The sequence below is a fragment of the Camelus ferus genome, chromosome 10, assembly GCF_009834535.1.
Source record: "Camelus ferus isolate YT-003-E chromosome 10, BCGSAC_Cfer_1.0, whole genome shotgun sequence".
NCBI lineage: Eukaryota > Metazoa > Chordata > Mammalia > Artiodactyla > Camelidae > Camelus > Camelus ferus.
The window spans coordinates 46,178,862-46,194,917 of record NC_045705.1 but is presented as its reverse complement, the minus strand read 5'-3'; the positions used below and the strand labels follow the sequence as shown (position 1 = coordinate 46,194,917).

At 52.6% G+C, this 16,056-nt stretch overlaps 1 protein-coding gene across 1 annotated transcript in view; it reads left to right on the top strand.

The window, feature by feature from the left end:
- OTOG (otogelin) overlaps nt 1–16,056 on the top strand; it is an 86,049-nt gene that overhangs the window by 48,438 nt on the left and 21,555 nt on the right. Inside the window, 14 exon segments of the mRNA XM_014568021.2 lie at nt 1,623–1,711; nt 1,713–1,791; nt 5,899–6,035; nt 6,037–6,178; nt 8,090–8,207; nt 8,960–9,039; nt 9,553–9,893; nt 9,895–10,044; nt 10,046–10,654; nt 10,656–11,354; nt 12,135–12,303; nt 12,576–12,721; nt 13,286–13,354; nt 13,356–13,376. Of these exon segments, the coding sequence (XP_014423507.2) occupies nt 1,623–1,711; nt 1,713–1,791; nt 5,899–6,035; nt 6,037–6,178; nt 8,090–8,207; nt 8,960–9,039; nt 9,553–9,893; nt 9,895–10,044; nt 10,046–10,654; nt 10,656–11,354; nt 12,135–12,303; nt 12,576–12,721; nt 13,286–13,354; nt 13,356–13,376 (2,849 nt within the window).

Here is a 16,056-nt window from a genome sequence, read left to right as displayed (position 1 = left end):
GATGAGGGCTGCACCAGGATAGAACATGGCCATTCGCAGTGACTGCAGTCCCCCAAAAATGTTAGCCACTAGGGGCTCTTGATGGCCCCAGACCTTTAACCTCTAAAGGCACGAATCTGTAATGGGAGGATTGCAGTCTCTGCACAAGTGAGGTCTGTCTGACACCAGGCAAGACATTTCAGCAAGATAGCTCTGAGCAGAGTTTTCTCCCTTTTGTGGCATTTTGGGTGGCAGTAACTGGCAAAGGACAAGCTGTTTCTAGCATCCTCCACCCACCCATCCACCCACCCATTCCTTCTCTGCATTTCTGCCAACATTTTCTCTGGTCCAGGCCCTGGCCAGGTGGCGGGGACTCAACAGTTAATGCGCCGTCCCAGTGGTGCGCTGGGGCAGCCCACGCTTTCTGTCTAGAACCGATTGTGTGCTCTTCACATTCAGTTGATAGTTTGAAGTTGACCGCTGGTGGGAGTATTTACACCATGGAAATCAACAAACATTACCAAATGGGGTTTTGTTTCGTTTGTTCGTTTTTTAAGAGCTGGTTGCTAACCATTTCCCAGCACAGCACTGCCTGCGTCCTGTCTGGTCGGGGAGACAGACATGGACCTCTGGTCAAGCTCCTCCTTGTCAGAGGTGTGACCAGCGTGGGCCGTGCTCCGACAGCTGGGGGAGCACAGGAGGAGGGAGGAGGTGCCTGTGTGGTGTGAGTGGGTGCAGGGAGAGCTTCACCAAGGAGGTGACATTTGAGCTGGGCCCCAGAGATGGAGTAGGCATTCTCCCCAGGCACAGAACTGGAGGACCTTGCCAAGTGGGTGGGACAGCGCGAGTGGAGACACGAGGGAGGTGGGATACCACATGGCTCTTATGAGAGAAGAGCAAGAGAAGTTCAGTGTGGCAGGGGCAGGGGTGTGGGAGGTGGGGAGGTGGGCAGAGTTGGGCCATGAAGGGCCCCTGAATTCCAAGCTGGGTTCTTGGATTCTATTCCTGAAGGCAAAGGGGAACCATTGAGGAGTGTGGTTAGAAAGGTGACTTGGGCACCACAATGGGGAACAGGCTCTGGAGGAGGGGGTACACCAGAAATGGGGAGGTCAGTTAGAAGGTTGCAGTTGCCTGGGAAACCCATGCCCCTGTCCAGCCTGTACTGAAAACTGCAGAATCTGAGAGACACAAAAGTGTCTGTGTCTGAAATAAGTAGATAAACACTAATGCTGAACCCAAGCCTTCCCGGTTATCCTTCAGACCTCAGGTGAGCAGAGACCAGGTCTTAATGTCTTCTCCCAGAGGCGACCTGGAAGAGCTCAGTGGCTGGAATGGCAGAGTCTCAGGCAGGGCAACAGGGCCATGGAGAGACAGCTGTGTGGGGGCTCAGATGCCTTCCAGGGGTGGCCTTGCTTCCAATATTCCTGTGAAATGATTCCGGTGCTGTGCAGAGGGTCAGTTCCCATCAGGGGCCAGCAGCCTGGGGCTCCCATCCCTTCTCCTCATCAAGGAAATCAGGGTCCCTGGGGTCTAGGGTGAGAAGTGACCAAGCATAGCTCTCTTCCCCCCTCTTGCAGGGCTGGGCAGATAGGGATGGTAAAGGCCCAGGGAGGCAGGGCTTAAACTGGACCCCCTCTCTCCAGCACTAGGCAAGGGCCCCTACCAGCTGGCCAGCTTGGCAGCCGGTGGTGCCCTGGTGGCCAGGAAGGTGGCAGGCGGTGCCGTGGTCCTCGGTGAGTGCAGAGGATGTGGCGCCGGGGGACATCGTGAACTTCCTGCTGACGGCTGCGCTGTACAAGGCCAAGGCCCACGGTAAGGCCCACCCTCTGGCCCCATTCCAGCCCTTGGTGGAGGGAGGCAGGTGCCGGAGGAGGGGAGGATGTTGAGGCCTAAGCCATCGGCAGTGGCTGGAGAAACTCAGGGCTCCAATAGGTGCCCTTTCCCAGCTGAAACAGGGTTTGGAGTCAGGCTTTTAGCCCCTTCGAAGAGACACCTTCCATCTTCTTCCTGAAAAAACCAGGGAGACCAAGGTCCAGATGTACCTTTGTTCCTCGCCTTATACGACAGTTTGTTCCAGCAGAGCTGGGTGGGAGCAGCCTCTACTTCTTCTCCCCGCACCTCTCCTTATTCTCCCTTCTCTCTCCCTCCTCTTCACCCCTCCTCTGTCTCCTCCTCTCCGCTTTTCAGACTGGATAGACTTAAAATGCCAGAGGGGAGCTGGCTGATATATTGACTCCAGTGAGACCTTCTCCTGTGAGTGGGGAGGGGCTGGCTCCTGATTTGCTCAGGCTGTGATGTAGGTCCTGGGCTGGCCGGTCACACAGACGGTAGGCACACCTGGAACCAGCCAGCCTTCTGGGTCTCCGACTGCCAGCAGACCTGAAGGGCTTAGCCGTAGCAGCCACTGTCTTCTCCTCAGAGTTCAGTAGTGCCTGAGGGGTGGCAGGACCTTGCCTGGTGGAGAGTGACCCCGAGTGGTGTTTGTGTTGGGCCCTGAGCCAGTCAAGGCCTCAGTTCAATAGTGCTAGGAAGCCTTCTCTTCTGTGGTCATTTGTGCGTGTCGTAGTGTGTGGTCACTGTGATCTGGGTTTCTCCCCACAAATCCCTGTTGGCCTCATCTAGTCAGTACCTCCGTAATCACAGGGACGGTCCTTACAGCCAGTCCCAGCATCGACTGATGTCTTGAACCAAGACATGTCTCAGAGCATTCATCCCAATCTAAGAATGTTAGTTCCCAGATTCTCACAGTCTGTCTGTGATTTATCTAGTTGTGAGGGTAATCATCTCTCTCTCTTTTTCCCTCCCTCTCTCTTTCTCCCTCCCTCTCTCCTTGCCTCCCTTCCTTTCATTGATCCCCATTCCCATGCTGGGCACAGAGCTGAGCACAGGGGAGTCAGTGATGTAAGAGACACCATCCCTGCCCACTGAAGACGACAGTCCCATCCAGGGCATAGACAGGTCAAAAACAGTTACAATGCCTGTGGGAAGGAGGAGCCCCTAACTTAGTCTTGGGGAGTTAGGAGAGGCATCTTAGGATGAAGCATGTTTCCCTGGGGGGTTGGAAAGAGCCAGAGAGGGTCTTAAAAGCCAACTTCAGAAGTTGAGCCTTTGTGCTGAGGGCAGCAGGGAAGGGCTTTGAAGAGGGGAGGGCCACCTTAGCTCCTGCCCAGCCCAGGCACAGCCAGCATCTCCAGCTGAGGTGGTGTTCACAGTGGTGTGAGTGGGGGTACAGTAGGAGAAGCCAGGAAGAATGACATCACTCCATAAGGAAATCTGGCAGTGAGGAGCCAGGGACCAGGCCACAGGAGGGCCGGAAGCACCCCCATCACCCCAAAAGAGAACACTTCCTCCCTAGACCTTCCTGACCCCCCCCCCAGATCTGTGTGGTCCTGCTTGAAGAAGGAAGGATGTCTTACAAACTCTGAGATGCAATATCAGCTTAGTGGGAATTTTCTGTTCCCCAGTCAATATTTTAGTCTAGTAAGTAAGGTCTAGTCCAAAGTGGGTGTTGATTTTCCAGTGGTTTTATGGTATGTTAAGCAGAACCCTGGAGAAGCCTGGCTTTGGAGAATGTCACTGTGAACAGGATGCCCCGAGGCTGTGAAGGCCAGCCTCCATCTCAGTCAGACCTGGGTCTCCTGGGCAGCTGGGGGCAGGGCCCAGCGAGGGTCCAGGCTCTCATCCCTCATCCTGTTCTCCTTCCCTGTGCCATGCCCAGGGTACTGGGGCAACAGAAGAGAAAGTGCCTTCCAGGTGAGATCTGGGGTGGCAACATGGAGGAAGTGTCCCTTGAATTTGGCCTTGAAGGATGGGAAAGATTGTAATGGGAAGAAATAGAGAGCAGAAAATGTCACAGAGAGGAGGACTCAGCAGTCATTTAGGCCTGAGCCTCTCACTCTCGGGGTCTTGATGTCCTATGGGAATGTACTAAAGGGACACGAGCCACAACCTGGCACATCTCACTGAAGTATCAACTTCATCTAAAGATTTTTGGGAGAGGTTACTTATTTATTAATTATAATAGCTCACCCTTTTGTAGCACCTACCATGTGCTGGGCACTGTTCTAAGTCCTTCATGTGTAATAATTCATTTAATCCTCACAACAACCTGTATCTGAACTGTGCCAGTGTGCCTCCTGAACAGAGAGTTTAAAAGAGAAATAAAATTTAAAGAATAAAAGGTGAAAACCACTTGATTGTTTAAGGTAAAACTTTCTACAGTCTTCTGTATGCACAGTTCCACATCCACACATTCAACCAATCAGTGGGTGGAACTTCAGATGTGAAACCTATGGATATGGATGGCCGCTATACTGGGCCATTTTATGTAAAAGACTTGAGCATCGTGGATTTGGTATCCGCCCACGGTGGGTACCAAGGGATGACTGTACTTCAGGTTCTGGACTTTCAGCCTCTCCCCTGTTAAGAGGACTTCAGGACAAATGATTGAGACCTTGATCTAGACCAACCCCATTCTTCACAAAGGAGGAAGCTGAGACCCAGAGGGAAGTGGGAAGTGGAAAGTGACTTGCCTGAGTCACCCAGCGAGGGACTTAATGCTCTTCCTCTCTGGTCTGCCCCGAGCCCACTCCCTGGGGCTGGCTGTGCAGTGGTTAAGAGCCTGGGCTCCAATCCTGCCTCCCACACCCACCATCATGTGACTCTCGGCCTCACTTATGTCATCTGTAAAATGGGGATAACAATGTCATTGCTTTCTAACCTGTTGTGGAATTTGCTTGTTCATTATGTTTGGCACCACCCCCATGCCACTTGAATGTAAGCTCCATGAGGACAGAGTTTTTGTCCTTTTGTTCCCTGTTGTGTACCCAGTGGCTAGAACAGTGCCTGGCACATGGAGGGCCCTCAGTAACATTAGCTGTCGAATGAATGAATTCACAGTTCACAAGGCTTTCTTGGGATTTAATAAAACCAGCAGGTAGAGGGCCTACTTAACATCTTGCTTGGCATGGAGTTTAAGTCCTTGATAAATAACAGTTGTTGTTGACATTAATAATGAATTCATCCTCCAGTTACCCCATATCTTCTCCCAGCTTCCCAGGGAGGTCTAACAGGAATGCTACACAGTCCCTCTAGGGAACACAGGGGAGGGGGCCTTTCACACACTGTTCATCCCTCACAGCCTAGAGGCGTTAATTCACTTGCCCACAGCACAGCCAGCGTGGCGGGCAGGGACTTAGAACACCTGCTCTGGATTTGGGGACTGACCCTGCAGGACCCTGTTGGAGGGGATCCACGCAGCAGCAAGCCCCATTCTCTAGAAGCAGGCTCTTGTGGAGACAAGAGAAGACAGCAGAGCCCAGCTCTGGGCCTCTAGGCAAGCCCCTTCCCATCTCTGGGACAGTTTTCCCCTCCGTGGCTTGGGCTCAATGTCCCCACATCCACCAATTCTGACTCTTCAGGATTCTGTGAGGATCAGGACCAAGAAAACTGAAACCTGGCAAATCAGCAAACCACCCCTTGTCTAGTGCCCTTGTCTAGTGTCTAGCTCCACAGAGCGGCTGTAACCCTGACAGCCACTAGCACAGTACCCGGAGGGTCCTCAGAAATGTTTGCAGGAGGGAGGAAGGAGGGAGGGAAGGTGGAGAGAGGGAAAGAGGGAGGAAGAAAGGAAGGAAGGAATGAAGGAAGGAGAGAAAGAAGGAGGGAATAGTTCAGTCTCCTCCCGGAGGCTCCGTAGTTGGGGCTTTAACCCTCTGCCTTCCCTCCCTCGGGTGGAGGTTGTGTGTGCAGAGGGGCGGCCTGCAGGCAGGGATAGGTGGGCTGAGGAGGGGTGCGGCAGGCCTGGAGGAGGAGGACCAGTCCTGAGTCGCTGTGAGTGCAGCCTGGTGCCTGGGGGTCTGCCCCATGCCTGTCTGGACCCCCCTCTCTGTGCTGACCTTACCCCCGCTCTCTTTGCAGACCCGGATATGGTGTCCCTGGAGGCAGCGGACAGACCCAATTTCTTCCTCCACGTCACGGCCAACGGGTCTCTGGAGCTGGCAAAGTGGCAGGGCAGCGATGCCTTCCACCACCATGCCTCCTTCTTGCTGCACCTGGGGGACGTGGCGAGGGGGCCTGGTGGCCCTGGAATCCCTGGTGGAGCCCAGGGCCTTCCTTTCCGTGTCGGGCTCGGTGCTGGCCCTGCGGCTGTACGAGCACACGGAGGCGTTCCGCCGGGGCTCGCTCTTCCGCCTCCTGGGTAGGTGTCTGCCCGGCCAGGCCGTCAGTCATCTCAGCCCCTCACTCAACTGCCCTCTCCCACCTTACCCTTCCAGTTGCCCCCAACAGCTGGAGCCCTCACTCTCCTATCACAGAGAGGCCACATGGGTGCCACCCCTGAGTTGGGAGGTGGCGCAGCCTCCGTGTTGGTTGCCTATGGAGCCATGGGCAGTGTGCCTTGGGGCCCAGCCAGCTTCCTGGGTCCTGCCTCTCCCGCAGGCCATTTACACAGTCTAAAAATAGGGCAGCCTTTGTGGAACTGAGAAAAGTGATCATCGTGGTCGCGGCTTGCCTAGCCTGCTGGCTCAGGTTTCTTGCTGATGGGGGCACATGCCTGCCCTGTGAGCTCAAAAACTGGCCCGTGGGGCACCAGCTGTGGAACCCACAGCCCTCCTGTCCCCTATGGGAGGTCCAGGACTCTGAGTGGTGATGGGGCAGCTTCATGCCCTCTCCAGCCAAGTCCATCAGGTTCCAGGGCTTTGCCATCCCCCTTCCAGGTGGGTCAGCCCCAAAAGTAGTTCTCTGCTTGAACTCTGGAGAAAGTGATCACAATTTATTCATTGCTCCAGATTGGCCTCCCTGTCCTGCACATGCACACGTGTGTTCACGCCTGTGATGGGGGCACCCGTGCTGTATGAATGGATCCATTTCCATGCACATATGTGTAAATATATCCCCAGTCAGCCTGTCATTTGTCATCCCCCATCCCCGCCCAGGGCCAGGCCAGCTCATCCTTAAATTCAGGGGTCATCTGTGGAGTCCACCAGTGAGCCCCGCCCAGGACAGATCCATCACTGGCTGTGATGGCAGGACTTGAGTCCCTTGCTGGAAGACACTGGGCAGGGTGAGATAAGCCCAGGCTTTGAAGCCAGACAGCCTTGGGTTTGAATTTTGATCCTGGTCCTTGGCACTTGGAGGAGACTCCCCACCCCGACTCTGTTTCTTCAACTGTACAGTGGGGAGATCAGAAGGTTGTCGTGAGAATTTATTGTATCTCCCGGACTTTGCTCTGGGCCTGGCTCATAGTAGGTGCTCCCCAGATGTAAGTTCTGAGTTCTGGTCTCCAGGATCTTAGAAAAGCAGGATTCTTCACAGTCAGCGCAGTGTGGGGACTGGGGAGTCAGGACAGGGCTGCCCAGGCAGGGCTGCCCCTCCTTTCCAGCTCAGGCTGCCAGTCACTTGTGCCAACAAGTGTGGTCTGGGGTCTTGTCTGCCTAGAAGCCCCCTATCAGCTCCAGACTTTCCTTGAGAATCCTTCATTTGTCAAGGCACTGGTAACTGGCCTTTTTCAAGGAAATCTCTGGGAAAATTTAAAATTCCCAGTATCTTCTGTGCTCAGTTTTGTCATCTATAAAATGGGGATAATAATAGTGTCCCTTCATAGGATTATTGTGAGGATTAATGAGTAAATACTTGTGAAGTATTGAGTGTAATGCTTGGTGCTATTTAAGAGTTGGCTGTTGTTATTACTGTTAGCCACCAATGTCTCAGGGGGGCAAGCCTGGCTACCAAGGGCCCAGAGGGGCAGGGTGATGTGAGCCAGCTTTATGGAAAGATCAGGGGTCCCAGCCTTCTCTTTGGCCACCCCTCAAAGCCCAACTCCAACTGCTCACTCCAGAGCCCCCATGATCTTCAGCCCCTCCACCAAGTTCCCAGAGTCCCATCTCAAGGATCCCCCAGGCATGAATGCTAGCTCTCAGGAGTATGGTTTCCCTTCAGGTTGGCTTTTATTTTATTTTATTTGTCTTCACTGCATGAGTCTATATATCTCTTCCACGGAGCAAGGTGGGCATGGGCTGAGCTGGGATGACCTGTGTGCTCTGGCACCTGACCAGGAGCTGGTGCCCAGTCTCAGTCAGTCTTGGGACCCTGGGTTGGGTCGCCTTTCCAGATGCCAAGCCCTCTGGGGCTGTCTACTCCACCTTTGAGTGGCACTATGACGCCTGTGCCAGCCCCTGCTTCCAAACCTGCCGGGACCCACGGGCAGCCAGCTGCCAGGACGTGCCCAGGTGAGGTGGCATGGAGTCATGTTGTGTATGCCAGTGTGTTTGAGCATACAGCTGTGTGAATGGGCTTGTATGCAGTCTGTGGGCACAGGCATGACCATGTTGTGTGTATTCACATGTACTTGTGTGTGTATGTTTCCTGCACTGGCTATGGGGTTGCGGGTGAACCTGCCTGATATCGGCGTATGTGAATATCAGTTTGTGAATATGTGCATGTAGCTGAACCCTGTGTGTGTTCATGTGGGTGTACATGGGTAGCTGTTGGTGCACAGCTATATACACAGCTTTGTGTGTACATGCATATGAGCTGCACTGTATTTGGCTGTTGGTGCAGCCTGGGTGTGTGTGCGTGAGGGTGTGTACACTGATGTTTTGGTAGTCTGTGTGGACATATATGTATCTGTGTGAATGTAAGTCCTGCTGGCTTGGAGGAGGTACGTGAGAATGTGCCTAAATGGAGACTCGTGTGCATGTGCGAGTGTGTGCATGAGTGTGTGCATAACCAGACCTTGTTCGTGTTTCCCCTCTCAGTCTGAGGGGCAGGAGTGTGCAGAATGCATATGTGTGCAGATGTGCTCCTGAACACAGTGTCTCTGTGGAGGTTCATGTGAGTGTATGTGTGATTAGTGTGCACGCGTGCGCGCACACACACACGTGTGTCATGAGAAAGGATGAGGCCTGTGCTCAGTCCAGGTGAGAAGAAGTAACTCTCTCCATGCTCCAGACCGCTGACTGGCTCCCTGCTCTGTCCTCAGGGTGGAAGGCTGTGTGCCTGCATGCCCTATCCCCAAGGTCCTGGATGAAGTCACCCAGAGATGCGTCTACTTAGAGGACTGTGAGTGGCCTGGACTTCTCATCCCTTCTTGGATGTCCTGTAAATCCCCCGGATCTCATTGGCCAGTCATGCTCACCAGAGCCCCAGGTCCCTGGAGAAGGAGGGTCAGCATAGGGGCCTCTGGAAGGAGAACACTACGGAGCAGGCAGGGACCTCACCTAGTCCATTCTCCCCATTTCACAGAGAGAAAAATTGAGGCCCATGTGGGGAAGGGACTGGCTTGCAGTCATGTGCTGAGAATGCTGGGCAGCCAGACTTAGACGTCAAGTCTCTTGGCTCTGGGCTCAGGGTTTGGGGTGTGGGGTGGAGTCCAGAACTGCTGACTTCCGAGTCATCCACACCACATGCAGCTGCCCCCGGGTTGGTCAGGCAGCCCAACTGGGCCTCAGAAGCTGCCTACCCCACCTCACCAAGGGTGCCAGGCCGGGAGCCCCACACCACAGCCCCGCCCAGTGATGACCCCCTAAGGCAGCAGTTGCCCCACTGACTGACCTCTTCTCTTGTCTGCCCCAGGTGTGGAGCCTGCAGTTTTGGTTCCCACAGAGGCCCTTGGCAATGAGACTCTGCCTCCCAGTCAAGAGCTGCCCACTCCCAGTGATAAGGAGCTACAGTTTCCACAGGAAGCGCCCGGTGCCCCATCCCACAGGCCAGCGCTCACACCAGCTGCCTCACCCACCACAGCCCTGAACCCACCGGAGGCAGCCACTGAGGGGCCAACGCTGTCTCCAGGCCTCACTCAGGCGACGCTGCGGCAGCCACTGGGGATGACCACATCTAACCTCCCTGCCCACCCCACAGAAGCCCCAGCCAGCAAGGGAGTGACTGCCAGCCACCTGGCCAGTCCCCCGTGCCCTAGAGCCCTCATCCTTCCCTCTTCCACAGCAGATGCCCACATCTGGCATGGGGTCGGGTGCCATGGAGACGACCAGGGTGACTTTGATCTTTGCGGGGAGCCCCAACATCACAGTCTCCTCCCTGTCGCCCCCTGCACCTCGCGTCTCTCTCAGTGACCAAAGCTGTGACAGTCCTAGGCCTTGGCTTCTTGCCTGTTAAGACAACACCCCTCCAGCCCTTTCCGAGCCTGGAGTTGCCTTCAAGTCCCTCCTCCAGGCCTGTGGCTTCCCCTGCAGTGCCCTCTAGGCCTCCCACTTCCTCAGGATCCCATGAAGCATCACAGACACCTGCAATAACGAAGGTCATGAATGGGACAGGAATCCCCCACCCAGTACAGGCCCAGAGTGTTCCCAGTCCCAGCATCCCCCCAGCTGAGGCTACAACAGCAGCAGAACAGATTCCTGTCAGTCCCCTGGCAACCAAGAGAGTGGAGACGGTGCCATCCACAGAGAAGGTCCCACCTGGGCCTGGCCAGCCCATGGGCCCACCAACACCCTCATTTCCAAGCCCATTCCCCACTGCCCCGCCCCACCCCGCCCAGCATACCACTATGACCACCAGGCCTCCGGCCCTGCCCTCGGGGACCGCAGTTGCTGCCAGCCTGTCCACAACTGCTCATGGGCTCGGGGCCACACCCTTCCCATCTCTGGAGTCAACTCGGCCCCCCCAGCTCCTCTCTGGCGTGCCTCGTGATACCAGTCTGCCCCTGGCCAAGGTGGGACACGTCTGCCCCAGTGGCCACAGCCAGCCCCAAGGGCCCTGCCATCACTGTCCCACTCCAGCAACAGGCCACATCTCTCGCCATGGCCACGACTCCACCTGCTCAAACACTTGGCCCAGCACAGCCTCTCACCCCGGCTGTCGTGGCCCAGGTGCACCCACCCAGTCATGTGGTCCCTACGGCAACAGGCACAGCTCCAGGCCTACTTCTGGGGGCCACACTGCCAGCCTCTGGGGTTGTGGCTGTGGCTGAGGGAGTGGCCCCCACAGTATCTGTTGCCCCACGAAAAAGCACCACAGAGAAGATGGCCATCCTGTCCAAGCAAGTGTCTCTGCCCACCTGGATATATGGCTCTGCCCAGTGGGGCCCCACAGAGCTCACGCCCGCTGTGGCCCACACTCTCGCTACCTTGATGACAGAGCTAGAGGGCCCCTGGGCTGGCACAGTACCACCAGTGCCCACGTCCTATCCGCCCAGCCGAGTCTTGGCCAGGACGGCCTCCCAAGAGAGCTCTCTGGTTCTGCTTCCCCAGCTGGTTGAGGCCCATGGCACCTCGGCAGGACCTCAGGCCCCAGCAGAGCCGGAGGGAGAGGCCACCACCAAGCAGTTTGGGCGCTCAGCCCCGGCCCAGAGCATCTCGGAGGGTTCATCTGAGGCCTTGGCAACTACCACTGAAGCCAATACGTCTGCCATCTGTGTTGTGAGTTTACTTGTCAGAGTTCTGCCCCTGTACGTAGACCCTCCATACCTTCCCTCCTCCTGTGCCCCAGGGCTTGGACACCATCATGCTCTCACTTTCCTCAAGGCTGGCTACAGCTTCTTATCCAGCTGCCCAGCTGCCAGATGGTGGTTTAGTCACCATCCTCACCCTTTCCCCAAGCTTCTGGAGCCTGAAAAATCCTCCAGGCTCCTCCGGGCCCCTGATGCCACAGCAGATCCCACCATGCCCCATCCTGGGCCCAGGGACCTATTGGATGGCTTGGTGTGACATCCAGAGTGTGACAGCATGGTGTGCAGGTGTGGACATTGCATGTCTGTGTCTGCATACCCATTTGTGAACCCATTTGTGTTTACATGTATGGGACTCCACGTGAGCACTCGTCTGTCTGTATGTGTGTTCTCGTGCCTGTGATATATGGTGTTGCAAGATCTGCACATCTCTAAGAAATAGATAAAGAGTGTGTATGTGTGGGTGCGCTTGCGTTTCTATGAGTCTGAGCTATCAGGTCTGTGTACCCGGAGCTCTCTGCAAGGCCAGGCAGATATGCAGACATCTCTGGGACTCAGGCCTCTCACCCCATTCTCATGCTTAGCCCAGTCCCAAGCCCCTGATGGTGTGTTGGGTGGGCGGAGGGAGGGTAAAGGCACTATTCCCTCATAGTTGTGTCTCAGGGTCCCCTGCCTGCTAGAACCTAAAAGGGTAAGGATTTGTATGGTCCCAAGGGGGTCACTCAGGCTGTTCCTCCACCCTGTGCTCCAGCCAATTGCCGAGCAGGACTGCGTCCGCCACATCTGCCTGGAGGGTCAGCTGATCCGAGTGAACCAGTCAGAACACTGTCCCCAGGGCGCTGCACCTCCTCGCTGTGGGGTCCTGGGCCTTGCTGTGAGGGTGGGCGGGGACCGCTGCTGCCCGCTCTGGGAGTGTGCCTGTGAGTTCTGGGGTCCAGTGATGCCTCCCATGTCTTCCTTGTACCCCTACCCCAGTGTGACCTTGTATCCCCTTACCTGTGTGCTCCGTGGCCTCAAGTTAACCCTGACGTGAAAGCACTCTCCAGTGTGACCCCTGACCTGGTAGATTTCCTACCCTTGTGACCTCTGATCTCTTAGTGACCCTGTAGCCCCCATGGCCTCTGAATCACCTAGGAAAAGGCCTTGGCCCTGGGTGCATCTGTTTATTCTTTTTGTCCCTGCCTTCCCCTAGGCCGGTGCTCAATCTTCCCTGATCTGAGCTTTGTCACCTTTGATGGGAGCCATGCAGCCCTGTTCAAGGAGGCCATCTACATCCTTAGCCAGAGCCCTGAAGAAATGGTCACTGTCCATGTTCTTGACTGCAAAAGTGCCAACCTGGTGACTACCCGCCCCCTAGCCCTTCCCTTCCTGCAGGGGCCTTGGGATCTGTTTAGGTTTGGAGGGAGACTGAGCAGTGAGTTGGGTTTTGAGGCATTATCAGAAGCTAGGACAGAGGTGGAGGCCCCTTGGTCTCTCAGGGGTCTCCTGGAATCCTGTTTGGGGAAAGGGTGAATGGAGCGCCACCCCCAGCCATCCTAGGGCCTGCACCATTTCCAGCTCATCTCCACTGCCTAGGCCCCTGTGGGTGGCCCTGAAATGCAGAGGAACTGAGATACCACCTCAAAGATGTAGCCTGTGGTTAAGGGTGACAGCTGTAGGGAATCACCCACTAGGATACCCCCAGGAGCCAGGTGGAAGGAGGCAGCTTTTTTTTTTTTTTTGACTGGGCTTGCAGGAGGTCAGATGGAACTGGAATGTTCTCTGGGCTTCTGTGCACCATCTGCACATCCCCAGTGGGTGCCCCTGGCCTACTGAGGGAGGATTGAGGGGAGAGTTTCCACCCAGGAGGAGGAGGCAGCAGAACTGGGCTCCGGGTTGATGAGGGCTGGGTTCTCTCTGCAGGGGCACCTGAACTGGCCCCCGTTCTGTCTGGTGATGCTGAACATGACTCACCTGACCCATCAGGTCACCAGTTGACCGCTTCAAACGGAAGGTGAGTGCATCAGAGAGCCGACCCCTGGGACAGAAGAGCAGTCAGGCCAGGTGGCGTGTCCAGGGGTGGAGGGGCTTTGAGGCTTATTCACAACTGGGGTAAAGATGGGGAAGGACCCTCTAAAAGAAAAACAGTGCAAATTAGGTATATTTGGAGTTGATTTTAATTAGAATATTTGTGGCCAATCTAACATCAGGGGAGGATATGTTCCAGGAGGAATATTGTAACAGAGAAGAAGTTAAATGGTCAGAGACAGTAGTCTTAAATGATTGTGGTTAAAATACCCTATGTCTGCAATTTTTACAAGAATATATGGCAATGGAACACATTACTAGGGCCCTTCTAAGAAGGGGACTGTATAAGTGAGGAGCCCTGAATTTAAGCTTCATTAGCTCTACATTATGCACACCTCTGTCAAGGAGGCCGGTGCCCAACCACAGTGCATCCCTGTGTGGGGTACCCTCTCCGAGGGCCCTGCCTTTGCTCTTCCACAGGTGTGTGAGCAGGGCTCACTCACTTCCTCAGGTCCCAAAGTCCTGACTCTCCCCATCTATTCTTGAGCCAAGACCTGCAGCCTTCTTACTGGAATCTGTCCTTGAACACTGAACACAGAGGCCACACCTTGTGAGACTCAGGAGTGGAGCTCTGGGCAGTGGGTTTTCCATGAGATGGAGGCTTAAATATAAAACTCCCTGGGTTAAATTTTTTTCCATTAAAAAGAACAGAATAATTTACCTATAGAAAAATTCACCGTTGTTAGTGTGCAGGTCTGCAAGTTTTAATAGTTGTGTAACCACCACCACCATCAAGCATCAAACACTGCCCCATGCCATTTTGTTGTCAAGCCTTCCTCCCACCTCCTGATAACCACTGCCTTCTGTTCCTATAGCTTTGCCTTTTCCAGAATGTTAAACATATGGAATCAGAGTATAGAGTGAGATTCACCCATGCTGGTGCGTGTATCAGTAGTTTGTTCATTTTTATTGTTGAATAGCATTCCATTTTATGGACGTACCCCTGTTGGTTTATCCATTTACCAATTGAAAGACATTTGAGTTGTCTCCAGATTTGGGCAATAACAGATAAAGCTGCTATCATCATTTACGAAAAGGTTGTGTATGGATGAAGTTACCAGGAGCAGATTGCTGAGTTTATGGTAAAGATATGTTTAACTTTACGGTAACTCGCCAAATTGCCTTCCAAAGTGGGCATGTAGCATTCTTACTAGCAGTGTATGAGAGTTCCGGTTGTTTCATACACTTGTCAGCACTTTGTAGTATCAGGGTTTTTGTTGTTGTTGTTGTTTGTTTTGTTTTTTAGATATTCATATTGGTATGTAATAGGGTCTCATTCTAGTGTAACTTGCATTTCCCTAATTACTGATAATGTTGAGCATCTTTTCATGGGTTTATTGCCCATGATATATCCTCTCTGATGAAGTGTCTGTTCAGATCTTTTGTATGTTTAAAATATTATGTTGTCTGCTTTGTTGAGCTTTGGGAATTCTTTGTATATTTTGGATTCAAGCCTTTTATTAGATATAAATATTATCTCCCATCTGTGGCATATTTTTTGTTCACCTACAAGTGTTTTTCAAAGGGCAAAAGTTATTAATTTTGATGGAGTACAATTTATCAATTTCTTCTTTTATGGATCTTGATTTTGGTATTGTGTCAAACAGATTACGTGTATGTTGCACTTTAAGTTAATTTTTATAAATGGTATGAGGTATGGGTTGAGATTCATTTTTTTGTACATTTTTTGTTTTTCTACATGGACAATCATATCTTCTCCAAATAGAGACAGTTTTATTTCTTCCTTTCCAATGTGTATGCTTTTTATTTATTTTTCTTGCCTATTGCTCTGGCTAGGACCTCTAATATGATGTATGATAAGAGGGACTGAGAACCAGCATTCTTGTCTTTCATCTGATCTTGAGAGAAGGCATTCAGTCTTTGACTATGAACATGGACTTAGTTGTAGACTTTTTATAGCTGTCCTTTGCCAGGTTAAGAAAATTTCCCTTCTATTTGTACTTTGCTGAGAGTTCTTATTACCATGAGCAGATGCTGAATTTTGTCAAATACTTTTTTCCACATCTATTGAGATAATCTTACAGTTTTTCTTCTTTAGACTTCTTTTTGCAAGATCACAGTATTGATGTTTACTTGAAAAAGGAAAGATTTTCAAATTTATTTCAAATAAATAGCTTTCAAAGAATAGTAGTTACATTTAAAGAACATTTATATATATATTTTTTAAAAATCTGAGTCAAGATTTACACCACCAGCAAAAGGCTCCTTATTAAACATGTTTAGAAGTTAAATAGTTTACCTAAGTAAAAGAAACTATAATTCCAGGATTCAGTAACTGTGGATCAACTTCCAAGTGTAATCAGATGAGTTCAATGTAACTGTCATATTAAAAAAAAAAAATCTTGAATTCTCCAGATTTTGTAGTTCCAGTTTCTAGCTTTAAAATCTTTAAATCACCTGTTCTTGAAGGTCCATTCTTACTGTTTTTATGATTCTAGCAGTCATGGATTCAACAAGTGTATCGTAAAGTATGCAGAGAGTTATTTACTGCTCACTTGAGCCCCAATGTTGTCTGAGGTTCACCGATGATTTTTTCTTAAAAATATTTGAGCTCTCTGTGGGAATGGCTTTCTTGGCCATTCCTG